This window comes from Prionailurus viverrinus, chromosome X (assembly GCF_022837055.1).
Source record: "Prionailurus viverrinus isolate Anna chromosome X, UM_Priviv_1.0, whole genome shotgun sequence".
Lineage (NCBI taxonomy): Eukaryota > Metazoa > Chordata > Mammalia > Carnivora > Felidae > Prionailurus > Prionailurus viverrinus.
This window is the reverse complement of record NC_062579.1, coordinates 100,344,706-100,364,911: the sequence shown is the minus strand read 5'-3', so window position 1 is coordinate 100,364,911 and position 20,206 is coordinate 100,344,706. Positions and strand designations below refer to the sequence as shown.

The following is a 20,206-nucleotide window of genomic DNA, read 5'->3' as shown; positions in this document are numbered from 1 at the left end:
GATTGATGGGCGTGCAAATTGATACAATCTGCCCGGGAAGCATTTTGGCAATAAGCAGTATGGGTTTTAAGGGTTCATACCCTTTGACTTGGTAATTCCACTTCACTTAGAGTTTAGCTAAAGGAAATAATCAGAGAGTTATACAAATTACTGCAGAAGGATTTTTAGCTCGGCATTTTTTCCTTTGTCCTTTTCTTTTTTAAAAATTTATTTTCAGAGAAAAAGAGAGCGAGAGAGCATACATGCGGAGAAGGGGCAGAGAGAGAGAGAGAGAGAGGGAGAGAGAGAGAGAGGGAAAGAGAAATCCTAAACAGGTTCTGCGCTGTCAGCACAGAGTCAGACATGGGGCTCAATCTTACAACTGTGAGATCATGACCTGAGCTGAAATTAAGCCCGAACTTTTTTTCTTTTTAATATGGGCCTAGCTATTTTAATGCCAGCAACTTTATATTTACTACTCAGATTTCAACATGCTTTTCTTTTTTTTCTTTCTGTTTTAGAAATTAATTTTAACACACGTATATATTCTTGGGGAAGGGAGGTGGGAACTGGGATTCCCAGTGGTGGTGATCAAAGTGGATTTAAGCTTTATCTGTAATATTTTAGGTTTTTGCATGCAACATCACTTAAATAGTAAAAACTCAGAGACCACTTAAATGCGCCACTATATGGAATGGTCAAATAAATTACAGGATGTGCATATGATGGAATATTATTATATCGCCAATATTCATCTTTTTGGAAGAGAATTTAACAACCACAGAAAAACATTCACCATATAATGTTGAGTAAAAAATATAGGGTACAAAATAATATCTATATCTCAAATTTTAAAAATCATGAATGTTTATTTATCTATTAAGGAAATATATCAAAATGCATGGGTATCCTTGAGTTGAGAGACTCTCAGTGATTTTTATTTTTTCTTATATGTATTTTCTGTTTTTTCCAAACCTTTTACAATAAGTACACATTACTCTTATTTTTAAAAGGTTGTTTTTCTGTTTCTAAGTATTACCAGTCTTTTTTCATGCATATATTTTATTTTTGCAAGATAATATCTTTTTATGGATGTTGCTTTTTAGCTTAGATTTTCATTTTGCAATACATTGTGAATATTGTCCTGTGTCTTCATTCACTTGTCTACATCATTTTAGATGGTTGCATAATGTTCCATCCTGTGCATGTATCATAATTTACTTAACCAACCTCCTATTGTGACACTGAGGTTATTTTCACGTTTTCACTATTAAAAGGGACTCTGTGACAAATAATCTTTCCACCAACATCTTTTGTATATCTCTTTGTAATTTTGTTAAGTTCCTAGAAATAGAATTGATGGATCAAAAAATATAGACCTTTAAAGTTTTGGGAGCCACTGCTTTATTGCTTACCAGTAATATATAAAAATACCTTCTCCCCATCCTTGTCAACATTGGGTATTCTTATTCTTTTTAATATTTGTTAATATAGTAGGTAGAAACAGTATCTGTGTTGGTTTTTATGTCTTTGATTGTTAGTGAATTTGGGTATTTTCATTATATATATATATTAATGTTTATTATTATATATAATATATACAATGTATATAATACATAATATATATGGAATATATAATATATATATTATATATATTAATGTTTATTTATTTTTGAGACCGAGAGAGAGCGCGAGCAGGAGAAGGGCGCTCTGGAGAGAGAATGAGCAGGAGAGAGAGAGAGGGAGACACAGAATCCAAAGCAGGTCCAGGCTCTGAGCTGTCAGCACAGAGCCTGACATGGGGCTTGAACTCATGAACCATGAGATCAAGACCTGAGCCGAAGTCAGATACTTAACCGACTGAGCCACCCAGGTGCCCCTCATTTCATATATTTTTTAGCCATTTCTATTTCTTTTATGAATGCTTTTCTTTGTAATCTGCCAAAAACCCCCAAAACTTGAAGAAACCCTTTTTCACATATGCACAAAAGAATTGCATGGCATTCAGTGGAATTTGGGGGGACACTGTGATGTTGAAAGTGTCCTCTGGAATGCTAGTCTATAGAAAACAGTGGGCCCTTAGGGCACTATTGAGTACTCCCAGTGCTTTTTGAGAAGTGGTGGGACTTTTGGACTCAAATAATGGCTAGCTAGCAGTGATAGTAACTGTCTTTACTGATCTTCAGAGGCTACCAATGGTGCAGTGCCCCAGGGCCAGCGACCACCTCCTCGTATCAAGAATTTTCAGATAAACAACCAGATTGTGAAGCTGAAATACTGTTATACGTGCAAGATCTTCCGGCCACCCCGGGCCTCCCATTGCAGCATCTGTGACAACTGTGTGGGTGAGTAAAACCAAAGGGGCTTTGTCTGGGGGAAAGGCTGAGTTGGAGAGGGTCAGGGTTATTTTTCTAGGGAAAAATCAATAGGAGTGGGAAGATAGATTTACATAGGAAATAAGCTAGATTTAGTTAGGAAACTTTAGATAGGAAGCAAGCTTCTGAACAAGTGAAAAAGCAACTGTACTTGTGTAGATCAAATCTTATTTTAAATATCCTCTGGTCTAAAATTTACTAAAAAAAACCTTTTTGGTAAATGGGGAAGTAAACTTTACCTGTTTTTAAAATCTGCATTTTCCTTGACTGGATTTGTTTCAAGTGGAACCCATCTTATGTAGGGGGAAGAAAACCCTAGTCCATTGGAGGGCAACTTCAGGGAAAGAAGGGATATATAAATCCTGTTCCCAAGAAGAAGAAAGTTGCTAAGATTTATTGAGATCCTACTATATAGGAGGCACTGTGCTAAGTGCTTTCCCTTTCTCTCATTTAAGACTTGTAAAACCCCATGAGGTATTATCCCTTTTTCACAGATGAGGAAATAGGTGAAGCACCTTTGTGCAGGTTCGTGTAATTAATGTGAGATGCAACTGGAACAGGTCTGATCCTAAAACTGTCATTTTATCTTTCTCCGGTAATGCTGCAAGGGTGGCAGGTGTGCAGAATACATGGGTCTGTGCTTCTATCTGCATATATGTGGCTTAGTTGTAAGCATTGCCTCATGTGTGCTGCACCCTGAGAAAGATCAGAAACAGGCAGTAAACATATCCATCGATAGACATATATGTGCAACTCTTTATATATATATATATATATATATATATATATATATATACACATATATATGTAATAAGCGTACTTCTAGCATTCTTTATATATGCCATGGAATATGCCTGACTGAGTACATTGCTTTCTTCTTATTAGCCAATTCTTTAGGCAAAGGTTGGGAAGATATATCTTAATTTATATGGTAAAAATCTGTGTGTAGATAGGATTTTTATAAATTAAAACTCATTTTAAATTAGCCAGGAAACTTGATATTTCAAGAAGGTCAGATGTGAGGGCTTTGATAAATAATTCCCTCTCCTTATTAATATTCTTAAATATAAAGAACTCATACAAATTGCTTTAAAAAAAAGAGGCAGTAACATTCCAGTAGAAATATGGACAGTTTATGAAACAGGAAATGCAATTAACTAGTTAACAAGAAACAAAATTCACCCATACTAAAAATCAAAGAAATAAAAATTAAAACAGGATCTTTTAAAATCTAGAATATTAGCAAGGAAAACCTGATAATGCTTAGTCCTACCCTGGTAAGAGTGTAAATTGGAACAAAGTTTTTGGAAGACAACCTAGTGAGATTCTTAAAAGCCTTATTAAAACATGTATACCCTTTGATGCTAGTGATTCCTTTTCTAGAGACCTGTCCTAAGAAAATAATCAGGGATGTGGTAAAAGGTTTAGGTATGGAAATATTTATCTCAGGATTATTATAATGATTAAAAATTCAATAAATGTAATTGTCCACCAGTAGATAAGCAGTCAAATAAATTGTGGGACATTTATGCAATAGACTTATGGAAAAAGCTCATATCAGAAAGCTAAATGAACTAAAATAAGAGATAAGCTACATTTATAGTGTGATCTCAGTTGCACATTTGAAAAAATATATGTAAAGATATATGCAAGGAAATACACCAGAATGCTTAGGCTTATAGTTTATTATCTATAGGTTGTGGAATTTTGAGTGATGCTGTTTCCTTCATTTTCTTTTTTATTTTTTTCAAGTTTTCTATGATGAGCGTATATTAATTATATTATCAGAAAAAGTATAATTTAAAATGTAGTGAAAATAAATCTGTATAAATCTACAGTTTCCAATATTTTTATGGCAAGTTTGCTTAAAGTGAGGCTATATCTGTAATTCTTGATTCAGGTATTACCCTAACCACTTGGGTGTGTCTTCTCTATATCTTTTTCTCTTCTGAAAAGATATATTGTAGCCCTTTAGTCAGGAGATGTACCATTCTTACTACTTGTGTGTGTCTTCTCTACATCTTTTTCTTGTCTGAAAAGATATATTGTAGCCCTTTAATCAGGAGGTGTACCATTCTTTTTAATTTTTATTTATTTATTTACTTATTTTAACATTTATTTATTATTGAGAGACAGAGAGACACAGAGCATGAGCAGGGGAGGGATAGAGAGAGGGGGAGGGGTAGAGAGAGGGAGAGACACAGAATCTGAACTAGGCTCCAGGCTCTGAGCTGTCAGCACACAGCCCGACACGGGGCTCAAACTCACAAACTATGAGATCATGACCTGAGCTGAAGTCGGTTGCTTAACCAACTGAGCCACCCAGGCGCCCCAGGAGGTGTACCATTCTTGCAGTCTTTATTTTGACCCGTGCATAGCTTATTCCTTTTTAAAAATGATGTATTTTATTCTTTGTGTGTTTTTCATTAAAATAATCCATGTTCATTGTACAAAATATGGAGAGTACAGAAAGTATAAATAAAACTTAATCCCAAATTTACTCTCCATTTTGCTGTATCTCCTTCCAGTGCCACTTATTTAGATCTTATATAGATCACACATGATAGAGTTTTTAATCCTGCCTTTGTCACTTAACATTATATCCTGAGTATTTTTCCAGATCTTTAATAAATGTGTTTTGAATATATTATTTTAATGACTGCATAATCCATCATATGGCTACATTCTAGTTTATTTTTAAAATTTTCAATATTCTAGTTTATTTAAGCAGTTTCCTATAATTAAATATATTTACTATTCCATTTTATTCATTATTATTGCACTGCAATCAAAATGATTAAATTTCAGGATGTGGAGAAATTAGAACCTTCATACAATGCTGGTGGGAATATGAAATGACATAGCCACTGTGAAAAACAGTTTGGCAGTTCCTCAAAAAGTTAAACATAGAATTAAAATTATCATATGACCCAACAATTCCATCCCTTGTGTGTGTGTGTGTGTGTGTGTGTGTGTGTGTGTGTGTGTACATATATATACATACCTAAATTAGCCTGTTCAGGCTACCATAGCAAAATACAACAGACTGGGTAGCTTAAACAACAGAAATTTATTTTTTCACAGTTCTGCAGGTTAGAAGTTCAAGATCAGGGTGCAGGCAGGATTGATTTCTGGTGAGGTCTCTCTGTCTGGCTTGCAGGTGGGCCACCTTCTTGCTGTGTTCATGTGGCCTTTTTCTATGTTCATGCACTCCTGGTGTCTCATCTTCTTATAAGGATACCAATCTTACAGGATTAGGGCCCTAAGCTTATGACATTTAACCTTAGTTACCTCCTTAGAAGCCGTGTTTCTAAATACAGTCACATTGGGGGTTAGGGCTTCAACATATGAATTTTGGGGGGACACAATTCTGTCCATATCAATACCAAAAAGAGTTGAAAATAGAGACTCAAACATTTTTGTACATCAGTGAGCATGACAGCACTGTTTACAGAAGCCAAAGGTTGGAAACAACCCAAGTGTCCATCAATAAATGAATGGATAAACAAAATGTGGTATATCCATACAATGGAATATTATTCAGCCATAATGAGGAAGAAAGTGCTGATACATACTACAGTGTGGGTGAATCTTGAAAACATTATGCTAAAGTGAAAGAAGCTAGACAGAGAAGCCAAATATTGTATGATTCCACTAATATGAAATATGTAGAATAGGCATAGAGATAGAAAGATTAGAAGTTACCAGGGACTGGGGGAAGGGGAAAACGGAGAATTACTCTTTAATGCATACAGAGTTTCTCTTTGGGGGTGATGAAAATATTTGGAAATAGGTAGTGGTGATGATTGCACAACATCGTGAATGTAGTAATTGCCACTAAGTTGTACACTTAGAATGAATAAATTGGCAAAATGCATGCTTTATATTTTACCACAATAAAAAATAGTAATAAAAAATTGCTAAACTTAAATTTCTGTGCATATCTCTATTTCCTTAAGAGAAATTACTAAAAATGAATTTATTTTGCCAAAGCGGTGTTAGCCTTATTAAGGCTGTTGACACATACTGCCAAATTGCTTTTCAGAAAGCTTCTCTCAATTTATACTCCCACAAAGAGTATATTAGTGTCCATTCCATGCTATTCTCACCAGCACTGGATGTTATTTTTATATTCTTATTTCAATAGGCAAAAATTGTCTTATTGTTGTATTAGTATTGCACTGAATCATTAGTGAATCTGAAAACATTTAAATATATGTTTATGTGGTATTTGTTAACTGTCTCTTTTTGCCCTTTGACTATTTTCTTAAAGGAGTATTTTTATTTTGTTATTGATTTGTAAGGACTTCTCATATACTAACATACTAAATTTACATACATTCCCATTGGTTTTTTTCCTGTTTAAAGATTCTTTATAGTATTTTTAACATATATAAAATGCATATTAAGGTTTATGGAGTCAAATATATTTTTCTTTTTCATCTGTGTTTTCTTCCATTACTTTTATGCTAAAACTGTCCTGCTCTACAGGGGATAAATGTTCATCTATTCTTTATAGTTATTTTATGGTTGTACTCTGTTTTTACATGTAATTCTAATTCATCTGTAATTAATTTTGATTAATTGTGTGAGGAGAAAAAAAAATCTAACTTTATTTTCCACCAAGTAGCCAATTGTGTCAGTTATTTATAGAATAATACTTCCTTTCACCACTGTTTTTGTAGAACTGCCTTTATTAGACAGTAAATTCTTAAATATTCTAGAGACTTTCTGGGTACTTTCCATTCCATTGAGCTATGCCACATCATTTTAAGTGTTGTAGTTTTATCATTAAAAAATTTTTTTAATGTTTATTTACTTTTGAGGGAGAGAGACAGACAGACGGACAGACAGAAGAATGCAAGCGGGGAGGGACAGAGAGAGAGGGAGACACAGAATCCGAAGCAGGCTCCAATCTCTGAGCTGTCAGCACACAGTCCGACATGGGGCTTGAACTCATGAGCTGTGAGATCGTGACCTGAGCCAAAGTCGGACGCTTAACTGACTGAGCCACCTAGTTTTATCATTTAAAAAAAAATAACTAGAGGTTAAGAAAAACCACACTACTCATTTTTTAAAACTTTCCTTGGGTATTTTCACCTACTTATTCTTCCTGAACTTAGTAAGTCCACCAAAGGTTTTTCTTTGGAAAAGCAAAGTCTCTTGTCAACTAGCAGTGAGGCAGTGAGGCAGTGATCCCTCAGTGCATTAGTTTCTCCAACTGTAAAATGAGGAAAAGAATATCTTATTTTGCTCAACTTCCAGGGTGATTGTGGGGATCAAATGAGATGACTATGAAAACATAGTGAAAAAGTGAAAAATAGAAACCAGTGTTTTTTACAGTTGAAATCAGCAGTGACACTGGGGGTCTCTAAATTAGGTATTATGTAGATGTCGTATGTGCTTTGTTTGGGCGGCTTTGGCACTGGACTCTCTCTTTCTCCCACAGAGCGCTTCGACCATCACTGCCCCTGGGTGGGGAATTGTGTTGGAAAGAGGAACTACCGCTACTTCTACCTCTTTATCCTGTCTCTCTCCCTCCTCACGATCTATGTCTTCGCCTTCAACATCGTCTATGTGGCCCTCAGTGAGTATGCAAGGCAGTGTGTGTTGTTGGAATAGGGGTGAGGAGTGGGAGAAGACTTAAGGACAGCTGAGGGAAGTTGGGTTTCCTGGTGGGACTTTACTATTGCAAAGGCATCCTAGGACCTGGTAGAAATGAGCACTGCTCTTGAGCAGAGCTCCAAAACTCAGCTCACATCCATCTGTATTTACTGAGTGTGTTGGCCTTCTCATTGGCCCTCTGCTGAAGGTTGAGGCTGTGATTATGGCCTGTACCCAGACTAGTGGACATTTCTGAGGCAGTCTCAAAGACTGAGGATGTATGTTGGCTCTGCATCCTTTCTTCGTCTGCCTTGTAAGACCTGCCCTGTCCAGGTGATAGGAGGGATTATACCAGCAAAATACCTTTTAGTTGCTCATGGTCTACTTTGGGAGATAGAAAATACATACCCACGTGTGTGTGTGTGTGTGTGTGCGCGCACACACACACACACACACACACGCACACACACACACAACTACCAAGTAACCCTAAAGGCAGATGGGATGTGGAGTTAAAGGGGGCATCTCTTGATCAAGAGATGAGTTCTCAACTAGATTTTGAATAAGGGAGAGATATGGGTTAATCAGGAGAGAGGATTTTTCTTGGATATTTCTGATTTCTTTCAGCTATGAATGAATATTCCCCATCTGTGCCCATAGTTGGAGGCTAGGGAAAAGGGAAAGGAGTGGGAAGCTTGGCTTCTATCAGACTCTCTAGTCCAGTGCCAGGTCCTGCATTGAAAATGTAAACTCTTTAGTGAGGAGACTACCAGTTTGTAGGTGAGAGTCCCTTGTCTGAGTGAGGGCTTAATCTCTTGCCAGCTTGTAACAAGGGATAGGGAGGGAGGAAAATGAGTGGGTACTAGTGTAAGTGTGCATTTTTTACTAAAGTTATTGATTTTTCTTTCCACTTGTCCTCCCAATTTAACAGAATCCTTGAAAATTGGCTTCCTGGAGACGTTGAAAGAAACTCCTGGAACATATCCTCCCCTGGCAGTATGTCCCTGTGACTCCCTCTTAAACTAGTTTCAAGTAGGCTTTTTCTCTGCAGTTCTCCTACCATCTCGTTTTTCAGATGTCAGAGAGTGCCAAAGTCTAAAATAAAAAAAAATGTAGTCTTAGTGGTAGCAACCAGAATGGAAGATGGCCAGGGCTTAAAAGGAGGTCCTTCCCTCACCCCTTTCTCCACTGCCTCCCTCCTAAGTCCTTCTGATCAGTCTCAGCCCTGCCTCTTCTAGTGGGCTGTCTTTGCTTCAGTATACCTCTTATGTCACTTGATGGAAGTCCTACCTTTTTGTTGCAGCTAAGGCTTATTTTGTATAGCAGTTGTATTTCTGAAAAGGAGATTCAGATGGGATTTCTATAAGTCACATTCTGTTTTTCCCACCAATTTTTCATTACAAAGTTTATTTTTTGATGGATTTTCCATTGGCAGTGATGGCCAACATTGTTTAGCTTTGATGAAATGTCCTCTTCAAAGAGCTAATGATAAATAAATGAACACTTAAATACACAAGAATTCTTAGAGAACTACTTGTAGTGAATACACAGGGGTCCTTTTCCTTTCATGTATCCAGTGAGTTTAGAATTCATCTGTTGTTATATACAGATACTTGGCCATTTGTGATATATGTTCTGAGAGGTAAAGATGGTGTGATTGGTGCCATGAGTATGGGCTGAGGCATTGAGTCCCCTGGTGTAGCTGCTTCAACATTCCTTAACATCACCTCACTGTTCTAGAAGTGCTCATTTGCTTCTTCACACTCTGGTCCGTCGTGGGACTGACTGGATTTCACACTTTCCTCGTGGCTCTCAACCAGACAACCAATGAAGATGTGAGTCAACTTTCCCTTTTCCTTATCACATATTCTCCTCTCCAAAGCCTATTCTGTCATTACCTGCTATACCTGCTAGAGAACTGAGTCTCCAGGGCTTGGGAGGTTGAGGCAAATGGCAACCTGGTGTGGGAGACTGTTAAATTTACTGTGTGGAGGAGAAAGCAGACTGCTTTGGTTGGAACTGAGTACCTATGTAGAATTGCGAAGAAGAGGTTCAATGGTTGAGCGGGTACACTGTCTTCAGCTGTTCATAGATCCTTAAAGGCTAGTTAGTGCCTCTGGATTTGGAATGGAGAGGCACAGTTTCACTGACTAAATCCCTCCTTTTTAAAAATTACCAATTAATCCATGTTTATTATAGAAAATCAGAAAATACAGATGAGTAAACAATAGCAAATAGGTTACAACTTTACCTCCTAGATGTCACCATTGGTTTCTTTTCAGTTTTTATTTAAATTCACCATTGTTAATGGTATGATTTGTAGTCTTTCAGACCTGTTCCTGTGTTTGTTTATATGAATATGAATATATATATATATATATATATATATAGTATTTTTTTATTTAATTATTTATTTGGGGTGGGGGGAAGAGAGAGAGGGACAGAGGATCCAAAGTGGGCTCTGTGCTGGCAATGAAGAGCCTGATGTGGGGCTTGAACTCACTGAGATCACGATCTGAGCTGAAGTTGGATGGTTAACCTACTGAGCCACCAGGCACCCCTATATTTTGTATTTTAAAACTTTTTTTTTTAATATTTTTTTTCAACGTTTTTTAAATTTATTTTTGGGACAGAGAGAGACAGAGCATGAACGGGGGAGGGGCAGAGAGAGAGGGAGACACAGAATTGGAAACAGGCTCCAGGCTCTGAGCCATCAGCCCAGAGCCTGACGCGGGGCTCGAACTCACGGGCCGCGAGATCGTGACCTGGCTGAAGTCGGACGCTTAACCGACTGCGCCACCCAGGCGCCCCTAAAACTTTTTAAATGTTTTTTAAAAAAATTATTTCTGAAAGAGAGAGAGAGAGTGCAAGTATGGGAAGGGCAGAGAGAGAGAGGGAGACACAGAATCCGAAGCAGGCTCTAGGCTTTGAGCTGTCAGCACAGAGTCCGATGTGGGCCTCGAACCCATGAACTGTGAGATCATGATCTGAGCCAAAGTCAGTCGCTCAACAAACTGAGCCACCCTGCCGCCCTTATATTTTGTATTTTTAGTGGAAAATAATACATATTATCCAGCTCCTGATTTTTCACTCTATTGTGAACATTTTTCCATGGCTATGCAGGTATTTGTTTTTCTTGTTGTGGCAAAATGTATGTAATACAAAATGTGCTATCTTGGCCATTTAAAAAAATTTTTTTTTAATGTTTATTTATTTTTGAGACAGAGAGAGACAGAGCATGAATGGGGGAGGGGCAGAGAGAGAGAGGGAGACACAGAATCGGAAGCAGTATCTTAGCCATTTTTAAATGTAGAATTTAATAGTATCAAGTACATTCACGTTGTTGTGCCACCATCGCCACCATCCATCCCCAGAACGTTTTCACCCTTTCATGCTGCATTTCTTCAATGTAAATTTTAATACAAGCCTTGGCTTTTATCTTACAGATCAAAGGCTCATGGACAGGGAAGAATCGTGTCCAGAATCCCTATAGCCATGGCAACATTGTGAAGAACTGCTGTGAAGTGTTATGTGGCCCCTTGCCCCCCAGGTACTTAGAGGACTAGAAAATCCTGGGACTCTTGGGACAAGCAATTCAACCTGATCCTATTACCTGGTCTGATGCATTCTTCTGAATGTGGCCTTTTCATGTCAGATAGGTCTTCCCAAGGATTATCCTTTGGTGCTATATCTGCATGGACCACAGACCACAGGCTAGTTGTTTTGAAGGGACGACCTTTCATTCTTATTTCATCTGTTTGTTCCTTGGTTAATGTGGTATTCCCTGGTTTGTGGAATGAAAAAAGAACGGAAGACAGGAGGCATGTACTAGGATATTGCTAGATTGCTAAAGGACAGGTTTATGTTTTCCAGTATACACAGCAAGGTTCAGTGGGGTGGGTGGGTGGAGGGGGGAATACAAAGTGCTTTATTAACTGTCCTCTCTCCTTCAGTGTGCTGGATCGAAGGGGTATTTTGCCACTGGAGGAAAGTGGAAGTCGACCTCCCAGTACTCAAGAGACCAGTAGCAGCCTTTTGCCACAGAGCCCAGTAAGTATTCCTGACTTAACGGCTGAGTCAGTGATAGAAGGTGTAGGCTAAATTTACACCTTTGAGATACAATTAGGCAATTCCATGTCCAGTGGCTCCAGCTTCTGTCTCTGCTTCTCCACTGACATTGTCTTCAAATCTTTGTGCCCTCAAGGTGGATTTAGTTTCTTTGACGTTCTGTGCCAGTCACTGTGCTGGGTGCTAGGGATATGCCAGTGAACAAGGCAAAGATGTCTCTGCTCTCAAGGAGCTCATTGTCTAGTAGAGATGAGAGACAAGAAAACAGGCCATTGCTCAATGTTGTGAAAAGTGCCTTGAGGAAGGAAGCATAAAATGCTATCAGAGCAAAGATAGGGGTCAGGGCAGCGGGTTAGAGTTAATGGAGTGGTTAACTTGGTAGAAGGGGCTTCCTCCCTAGAATATGTAGATGTTGTGGAAAACCTCCCAGCTGTCTTGTTTAGGATACACATTATAAAATATGTTCCCCAAAAGGTATTATTTGAACTTTCTTTTTGTATAATTGCTTTATTGAGCTATAACTCACATACTGTAAAATCTCTATTTAAAATGTATAGTTCACTGGTTTGTAGTATATTCACAGAGTTGTGCAATCATCCCAGCAATCAATTTTAAAACATTTCCTTACTCCTCACCAAACGTCAGCACCCATCAGCAGTCACTCTCTCTTTCCTCCTAGTTCCCCCAGCCCCATCCCTAGGCAACTATTAATCTACTTTCATTCCTATATATTTGCTTCTTCTGTATATTCCATATAAATGGAATCATATAATGTGTGGCTTCTTTCATTTGACATATTTTCAAGATTCATCCATGTCATAGCATGTAGCAATACTTCATTATGTTATATGGCTGAATAATATTCCATTATATGGATAATACCACATTTTATTTATACATTCATTGATAGCCATTTGGGTTGTTTCCACCTTTTGGTTATCATGAATAATGCAATGATGAACATTCATGTACAAGTTTTTGCATAGACACATATGTATTTATTTATTTTGGCTATATACCCAGGAGTGAAATCACTGGGTCATATAACTTTATGTTTAACCTTTTGAGTACCTGCTGGACTGTTTTCCAAACTGGCAGCACCATTTTACATCCCCACCAGTAGTGTATGAGGGTTCCAGTTTTTCCACATTCTTGGCAACACTTGTCATTGTTATCTGGCATTCTGGTTCTAGCCATCATAGTAGGTGTGAAGTGGTATCTCACTGTAGTTATGATTTGCATTTCCCTAATGCTGCAGAGCATCTTTTCATGAGCTTATTGGCCATTTGTATATTTTCTTTGGAGAAGTATCTATTCAGATTCTTTGTCAATTTTTAAATTGGGCAGTTTGAATTTTTTTGTTGTTGTTGAGTTCTAAGAGTTCTTTATTCTCTATGTTAGTCCCTTATCAGATATATGATTTCCAAATATTTTCTCCCATTCTGTGGGCTGTATTTTTACCTACTTGATGATGTCCTTTGAAGCACAAAAAGTTTAAATTTTGATGTAGTCCATTTTATCTTTTTTTGTTTGTTTGTTGGGCTTTTGTTGTCAGTAGATATGTAAAAAACCATTGTCTAATCCAGGGTCATGAAGGCTTATGCCTGTTTTTCCTAAAAGTTTTATAGTTTTAGCTCTTATTTAGATCTTTGATCCATTTTAAGTTAACTTACAAATTCTTTCTTTTGCATGTGGATATCTCTGCATCCTTTTTAAAAATTTTTTTAAATTTTTATTATTTATTTTTTTAGAGAGAGAGAATGAGCAGCAGAGGGGCAGAGCGGGGAAGGATCTTAAGTGGGCTCCATGCTCAGCACAGAGCCTGATGTAGGGCTTGATCCCATGACCCTGAGATCATGACCTGAACCAAAATCAAGAGTTGGATGATCAAATGACTGAGCCACCCAGACACCCCTCAGCACCCTTTGTTGAAAAGACTGCTTTTTCTCCATTGAATTGTCTTGGCACCCTTGTCAAAAATCAATTGACTGTAAATGTAAGAGTTTGTTTCTAGACTCTTAATCCTATTTCATTGATCAATATATCTATTCTTATGTCAGTATCACACTGTCTTGGGTACTGTAGTGTTGTAGTAAGTTTTGAATTTAGGAAGTGTGAGTCATTCAATTTATTCTTTATTCAATTGGTTTGGCTGTTCTGGGTCCCTTGAATTTCCATATACATCTTAGGATCAGCTTGTCAGTTTGCAAAGAAGCCAGCTTCTTTAAAAAGAAATTTTAATGTTTATTTATTTATTCTGAAAGGGAGATAGAACAGGGGAGGGGCAGAGAGAGAGGGAGACAGAATCCCAAGCAGGCTCCGAAAAGAGCCCGATGAAGGGCTCAAATTCACAAACTGAGAGATCATGACCTGAGCCAAAATCAAGAGTCGGATGGATGCTTAACTGACTGAGCCACCCAGGTACCTCTAGAAGCCAGGTGGAATTTTGATGGGGATTGCATTGAATCTATATAGATCAATTTTTGGAATATTGTCTTCCTAACAATATAAAGTCTTCCAAACTGTTAACATGGGATGTCTTCATTTGTTTAGATCTTCTTTAATTTCTTTCAACAATATTTTGTAGTTTTCAGAGTAGACAGTTTTTTTTTTAAAAAAAGTTTATTTATTTTGAGAACAAGAGAGGGAGAGTGCAAACTTATGAGCGGGGGAGGGGCAGAGAGAGACTCCCAAGCAGGCTCCACACTGTCAGCCCTGAACCCAAATCACTCACTTGTGAACTCATGCAACTGTGAGATCATGACCTGAGCCAAAAATCAAGAGTCAGACACTTAACCAATTGAGCCACCCAGGGACCCCTAAGGTTTTTCTTTAAGTTTTATTTAAGTAATTTTTACACCCAACATGGAGCTCGAACTCATGACACTAAGATCAGGAGTCCCATGCTCCTCTGACTGAGCCAACCAGGCACCTCCAGAATATAAGTTTTATACTTCTTTTGTTACATTTATTCATAAGTATTTTATTCTTTTTGATGTTATTGTAGGTGAAATTATTTTCCTAATTTTATTTTTGGAATGTACATTGGCACTCTATAGAAATTCAGTTGATTTTTGTATATTGATCTTGTGTCTTGAAACCTTGCTGGACTTGTTTATTGTAATAGATTTTAGTAGATTTGAACTTTCTTTTCAAATAGAATCCTACTTTTTTTTAAAAAATTTTTTTTTTTCAACGTTTATTTATTTTTGGGACAGAGAGAGACAGAGCATGAACGGGGGAGGGGCAGAGAGAGAGGGAGACACAGAATCGGAAACAGGCTCCAGGCTCTGAGCCATCAGCCCAGAGCCTGACGCGGGGCTCGAACTCACGGACCGCGAGATCGTGACCTGGCTGAAGTCGGACGCCTAACCGACTGCGCCACCCAGGCGCCCCTAGAATCCTACTTTTAAGTGAATGATTTTTTGTAAAGTAGATCATTGTTCTCTACTTTGCCTTTCCTAAATTTTGAATTTTTTTTTTTGAAAATACAGCAAACTCTTGTTTATAAATTGTTATCATCATTTTGAATATCATTTTTCTGATGAATATGATCTTAAATCGTAACAATCTAGGTTAGTAGCTCTAAGTTGAATGTAGGGAAGGGTAGTATTTTAGAATCACTCAGGGGGCATTTTCCTACCACATATACCATCTGAAGATTTTGCCACCCCACCCTATTTGGTTTAGAATCACTGTTCTATTGAGCTGTATGTTAGGGCGAATAAAAAAAAAGATTGAGAACCACTGAATCAAGCCTATGTTAGACAAGTATGTTACAGCATTCTGTTATGAAGGGGGGGTGTCTGCATAATTATTTGTGGTCCCTTTTATTATTATCATGAATAATAATGGAAACATCTATCCTCTGCAGACAGTGAAGACTAGAACTTAACTTCAGATGCATTTTGCTGAGAAGACAATAGTCTAGTCTTGGTTCTGAGTTTGGTGTGGGTGGCTGCATATCTGTAGCATCAGTGTGGCTGATGGGTTGAGAGGAAGAGTTCAGTGTCTATGGATTATCTCCATTTGGATGTTGAGGGAGAGCTTTGTATTGAATTTGATATGTTTTTCTTCTCAGGCCCCAACAGAACATCTGAGCCCAAATGAGATGCCAGAGGACACCAGCACTCCTGAAGAGATGCCACCCCCAGAGCCCCCAGAGCCACCACAGGAGGTGACTGAAGCTGAGAAGTAGCCTATCTATGGAAGAGACTTTTTTTTGTGTTTAATTAGGGCTGTGAGAGATTTAAGGGGAGAAGATATAAACCTGAGACAGAGAGCAAGTGAGCTGTCCCTGTTACTATTTTTCTTTGGTCTTTATTCACACAATTGCACACTGGCATTTTCTTGCTGCAAGCTTTTTTTTTTTTTTTTTAATTTCTGGACTCAAGACAGTTGCAGAAGATGTCAGTCACCTCTGGTAACTGGACAAATGGGTCTCTTGGACCCCAGCACTGGCTTTCCATGGCCTCAGCCATGGAGTCTCCTTGGACTCCCTTCTCTTTCCTCCAGATCCCAGCTCTCCTGCTTGGGGTCAGTGGTCCAATTCTGGGGATAAAGGGTCTTGAGACTGGCTCAAATCCTCTCAAACTGCTGAATGCCATGAGTCCAGAGGCAGTCATACAGAACTCTGGCCAGGGAATCCTAAAGGGATTCTTGGGGCTTTCAGAAGTGAAGAGGGTGGAGAGTGGGGTTGGAGGATTCTCCTGGCTACAAAGTGCCAACATTGCCAGCAAATCCTTTCAGGAATGGGGCAGGTACCTTCCACTTGTATTTATTCATGTAGTTTCTCCTTTGTCCCCTGCCCACTTTCTAACACCCAAACCCCACCCGTTTCCAGTTAGATATATGTAAGTAGTTGCAGTAGAGACAACGATTCACATTTCTTGTAGACTACCAGAACCTTTTTAATACCTGTGCCATTCTTAGTAAGAATTTGTGAGATGCCAACGGCATGGCCCCTCGCACTCTTTGTCTCATCTCTCCTCCTTTCTCATTAGCTCCTTTTGTTTTCCTTTGACTCTTGCTCCCACTAGGAGCAGGAATGGCAGTAATAAAAGTGTGCACTTGGGTGGTTCCTTTTCCTCAGAGGAAGCCTGAGTGCTCACTTAAACACTACCCCCTCAGACTCCTTGTGTGAGGCCTGTAGAGGCCCTGAATGCACAAATGGGGAAACCAAGGCACAGAGAGGCTCTCCTCTCCTCTCCTCTCCCCCTATGTCCCCTCAAAAAAGAAAAAAAAAGAATAACCAGTACTTCCATTAGGCCTCGGCTGAGTGAGGAGGGAAAGCCCAGCACTGCTGCCCTCCCGGGTAAACCCACTCCAAGGCCTTGGCCCACCTCGGGCTTGGTAACCACACGGGGGCTTCCTCCAAGCCCCACTCTTCCAGCACTTCCACCGGCAGAGTCCCAGAGCCACTTCACCCTGGGGGTTGGCTGTGGCCCCCAGTCAGCTCTGCTCAGGATCTGCTCTATTTCAGGGAAGAAGATTTATGTATTATATGTGGCTATATTTCCTAGAGCACCTGTGTTTTTCTCTTTCTAAGCCAGGGTCCTGTCTGGATGACTTATGGGGAGGGGTGGGGGGAGTGTAAACCAGAACTTTTAATCTATTTGAAGGTGATTAAACTGTGTCTAATGCAAACTGCCTGCCTCCTCCTTCCCCTTTCCATTTCAAGAACCACCATGAGGGTATGAATGTCTTTGGGGGTGGGGGTTGGGGGTGGGGGTTGAAGGGGTTGCTTGTTACTACCCATACTTCCATTTTCTACGGAGTCCTTGGGTTGGAGAGATAGCTCCCAAACTCTCTACTGATCTATACTGCATTCTGGGCCGATGTTTACCTTTTTCTGGGCTATGAAAAAAGGGCTTTCAAGGCAATATACAGTGTTAGCAAGATTGGGAGGCTTGGAGGGGATTGTATTTACTCAAGAGAACACATTCTTTATTAGAATATTGTTTTTATGCAGAGGGATGCTGTTAATTGCAAATGAGTCTTAGTTATTAAAGCAGGCTCATCAGGGCCCCCTCTTGGAAATATTTTGTTAGTGATCTTTTACAAGTGATGGTATATATTTCTTTTTAAATGGTCTAAAGTCAAGACTCCTTACCAATACCTATCTCACCCTTCCCAGTTAATCACAATTAATGAAGTTTGGCTGCTTGCAGATTTTTTGTATGTCTTCCTATTTTTCTTGTAGCAAGGTTTGAGTTTAGCAATCTTTAGGGAGAGTGGGGAGACTGGTTCTGACTGTCTCAGATTCCTCTCCTTTCTGCCTCTACTTTCCCATTCTTTTTCTGGATCTCTCAGTTTTATTCGTGTAGTTAGATTTGAGTTAGTTCAATATAAGGCCAAACCTGGAGAGTTTGGAAGTTACTAGATTTTTTCAGTTAACCTGACACTTAGATGAACCCCTTTTTAGTCAGTTCTCAGCCTACCCTGTCTCAGCCCATGTCTTCTCTTGGGTTTGGACAGATTTCTCTCCTCATTCAACTTACCTCAATGACTTTTCTGCTGTCCCTGAGATCTGTCAGAGAAAATTTCTCTTTCTGAGGTGAATGGTAAACACGGAAATCCCTTATCTCTAGTGTGAAATGAGTTTTTTTTAAGTTTCTGCATTTTCATACTCCCTGCCCTCTTTCTTTTCCTTTATAAATCTTCTGTATTTAAGACCTTGGCCTGAAGATCTGTCCCATTCATACCATGCACCAGCTGAGATTGTCCCTAGTCTGAGTTCTGATTAGAGAGGAGATTGAAGAATTGGTCCTTCCCAGGGGAATAAGCCTTAAATTGTTCAACTCTTTTCAATGGCTGACATTCTTTCCACCTCTCCCCTTCCTCTCCATCCCTTAAGTTTCCTATGCACCCCACTTCCCCAGAAGTATGGCTGGCACAGATCCAAAACCTTCTGGGGGGTGGTGGAATTTGGCTATTTGGGAACACTTCTCCATGTCCATTTGGCTCTGGGGTCCTCTTAGCCCTAGCAGAGAACATCATCTCCCCCCTTGCTTTTTTTCCTCAGTGGTAGTTGTGGGTTCCAATTCTATAGCAGCTAAATTCCATTCTTTCTCCCCTGACCTTCCTGCCTTTACCCCTACGGCCCCTTTTCCTACTGACCAAATCTCTTTACCTTGTTGGGGGAAAAAAGTATTTTGTTTTTAAATCTATTTTCTAACTTAAATGCAATTTAATATGTAAATCTCTGCACTTTTGTGTGAGCCTACAAATGTGTATGTGTGGTAGGTTTTTCTCTTTCTGGTATTTCTTAATAAAGAAATCTTTCTTTTTGGGGTGAAGCCAATCAATGAAGGAGACTTGAATGGTTTTAGAAATACAGGGATGTCCTGTTTCTTTACTTGTTGTGCCTAGTGTGAGTGACCAGCCCCTCCCCCACCTTTGTGCCCCCCCCCCTTCCTTTGAGAGGGCCCTCAGCTGAGTGGGGCAGGGAGAGGGACCTGTCCTCTGTGTCTGGTACTCCTCTGGGACTGCTCTGAATGGCTCAAGCGGTAACCTAGCAACCTAGTCCCCCTCCCCCCTCCATGGCCTAGTCCTGTTAGTCCTTTTCTTCCAGCTCTGTTCATTTTATACTCCTGAGGCTGGGGCCAGGCTAGGGAAAATCACCGAGGGATCACAGTAAATGGTTTTTAAAAAGTGGTAATTTGCTCTTGTGCTTTGGTGCTACTAAAGAAGAACAGTGCTTTCAATAATTCCAAACACATTTGTGTCAGTTTTAAGAATACATTCTAGGAATCACTTCCTATTCTTAGGCAATAGGCTTTAGAAATAGTACCAAAGGCTAAAACTGTGAATATCATTAGTTTTAAAGGATGCAAGCCCAACTCACAAAAAAGGAAGTCATTGTGAATTTCATGTTTTGGGTAAATACGAAATGGGAATGGGAACTAGAAATCTGCATCTGTAAACTTTTGAACGTCCTCGAGGACATCAATGTAGGTGGGAAAACCTAGTGCAATTAGCTGGGCCTAATTATTTTACAAATCAACACAAAATATGTTTTTACAGTTTTAATATATACACTGAATTTCCAGGAATGCAACAATTCTGTAAGTTGAGGGAACAGGGTACTGTATTTGGTTCAGAACTTTACCAAGAGTTGTGACTTTTGAAAATCATGTCACTGACAACAATGCCATTCATGGATTTTTAAGTTGCCAATA

General features: G+C 39.0%; 1 protein-coding gene across 2 annotated transcripts in view; it reads left to right on the top strand.

The window, feature by feature from the left end:
• ZDHHC9 (zinc finger DHHC-type palmitoyltransferase 9) overlaps positions 1-17,672 on the top strand; it is a 32,199-nt gene extending 14,527 nt beyond the window's left edge. For both annotated transcript variants that reach the window (XM_047843644.1, XM_047843642.1), the window contains 7 exons: positions 2,166-2,324; positions 7,804-7,941; positions 8,890-8,938; positions 9,691-9,793; positions 11,405-11,508; positions 11,912-12,008; positions 16,108-17,672. In XM_047843644.1, coding sequence (XP_047699600.1) covers positions 2,166-2,324; positions 7,804-7,941; positions 8,890-8,938; positions 9,691-9,793; positions 11,405-11,508; positions 11,912-12,008; positions 16,108-16,224 — 767 coding nt within the window. In that variant the 3' untranslated portion in view covers positions 16,225-17,672. The remainder of the gene's footprint in view (positions 1-2,165; positions 2,325-7,803; positions 7,942-8,889; positions 8,939-9,690; positions 9,794-11,404; positions 11,509-11,911; positions 12,009-16,107) is intronic.
• The last annotated feature ends 2,534 nt before the right edge of the window (positions 17,673-20,206 follow it).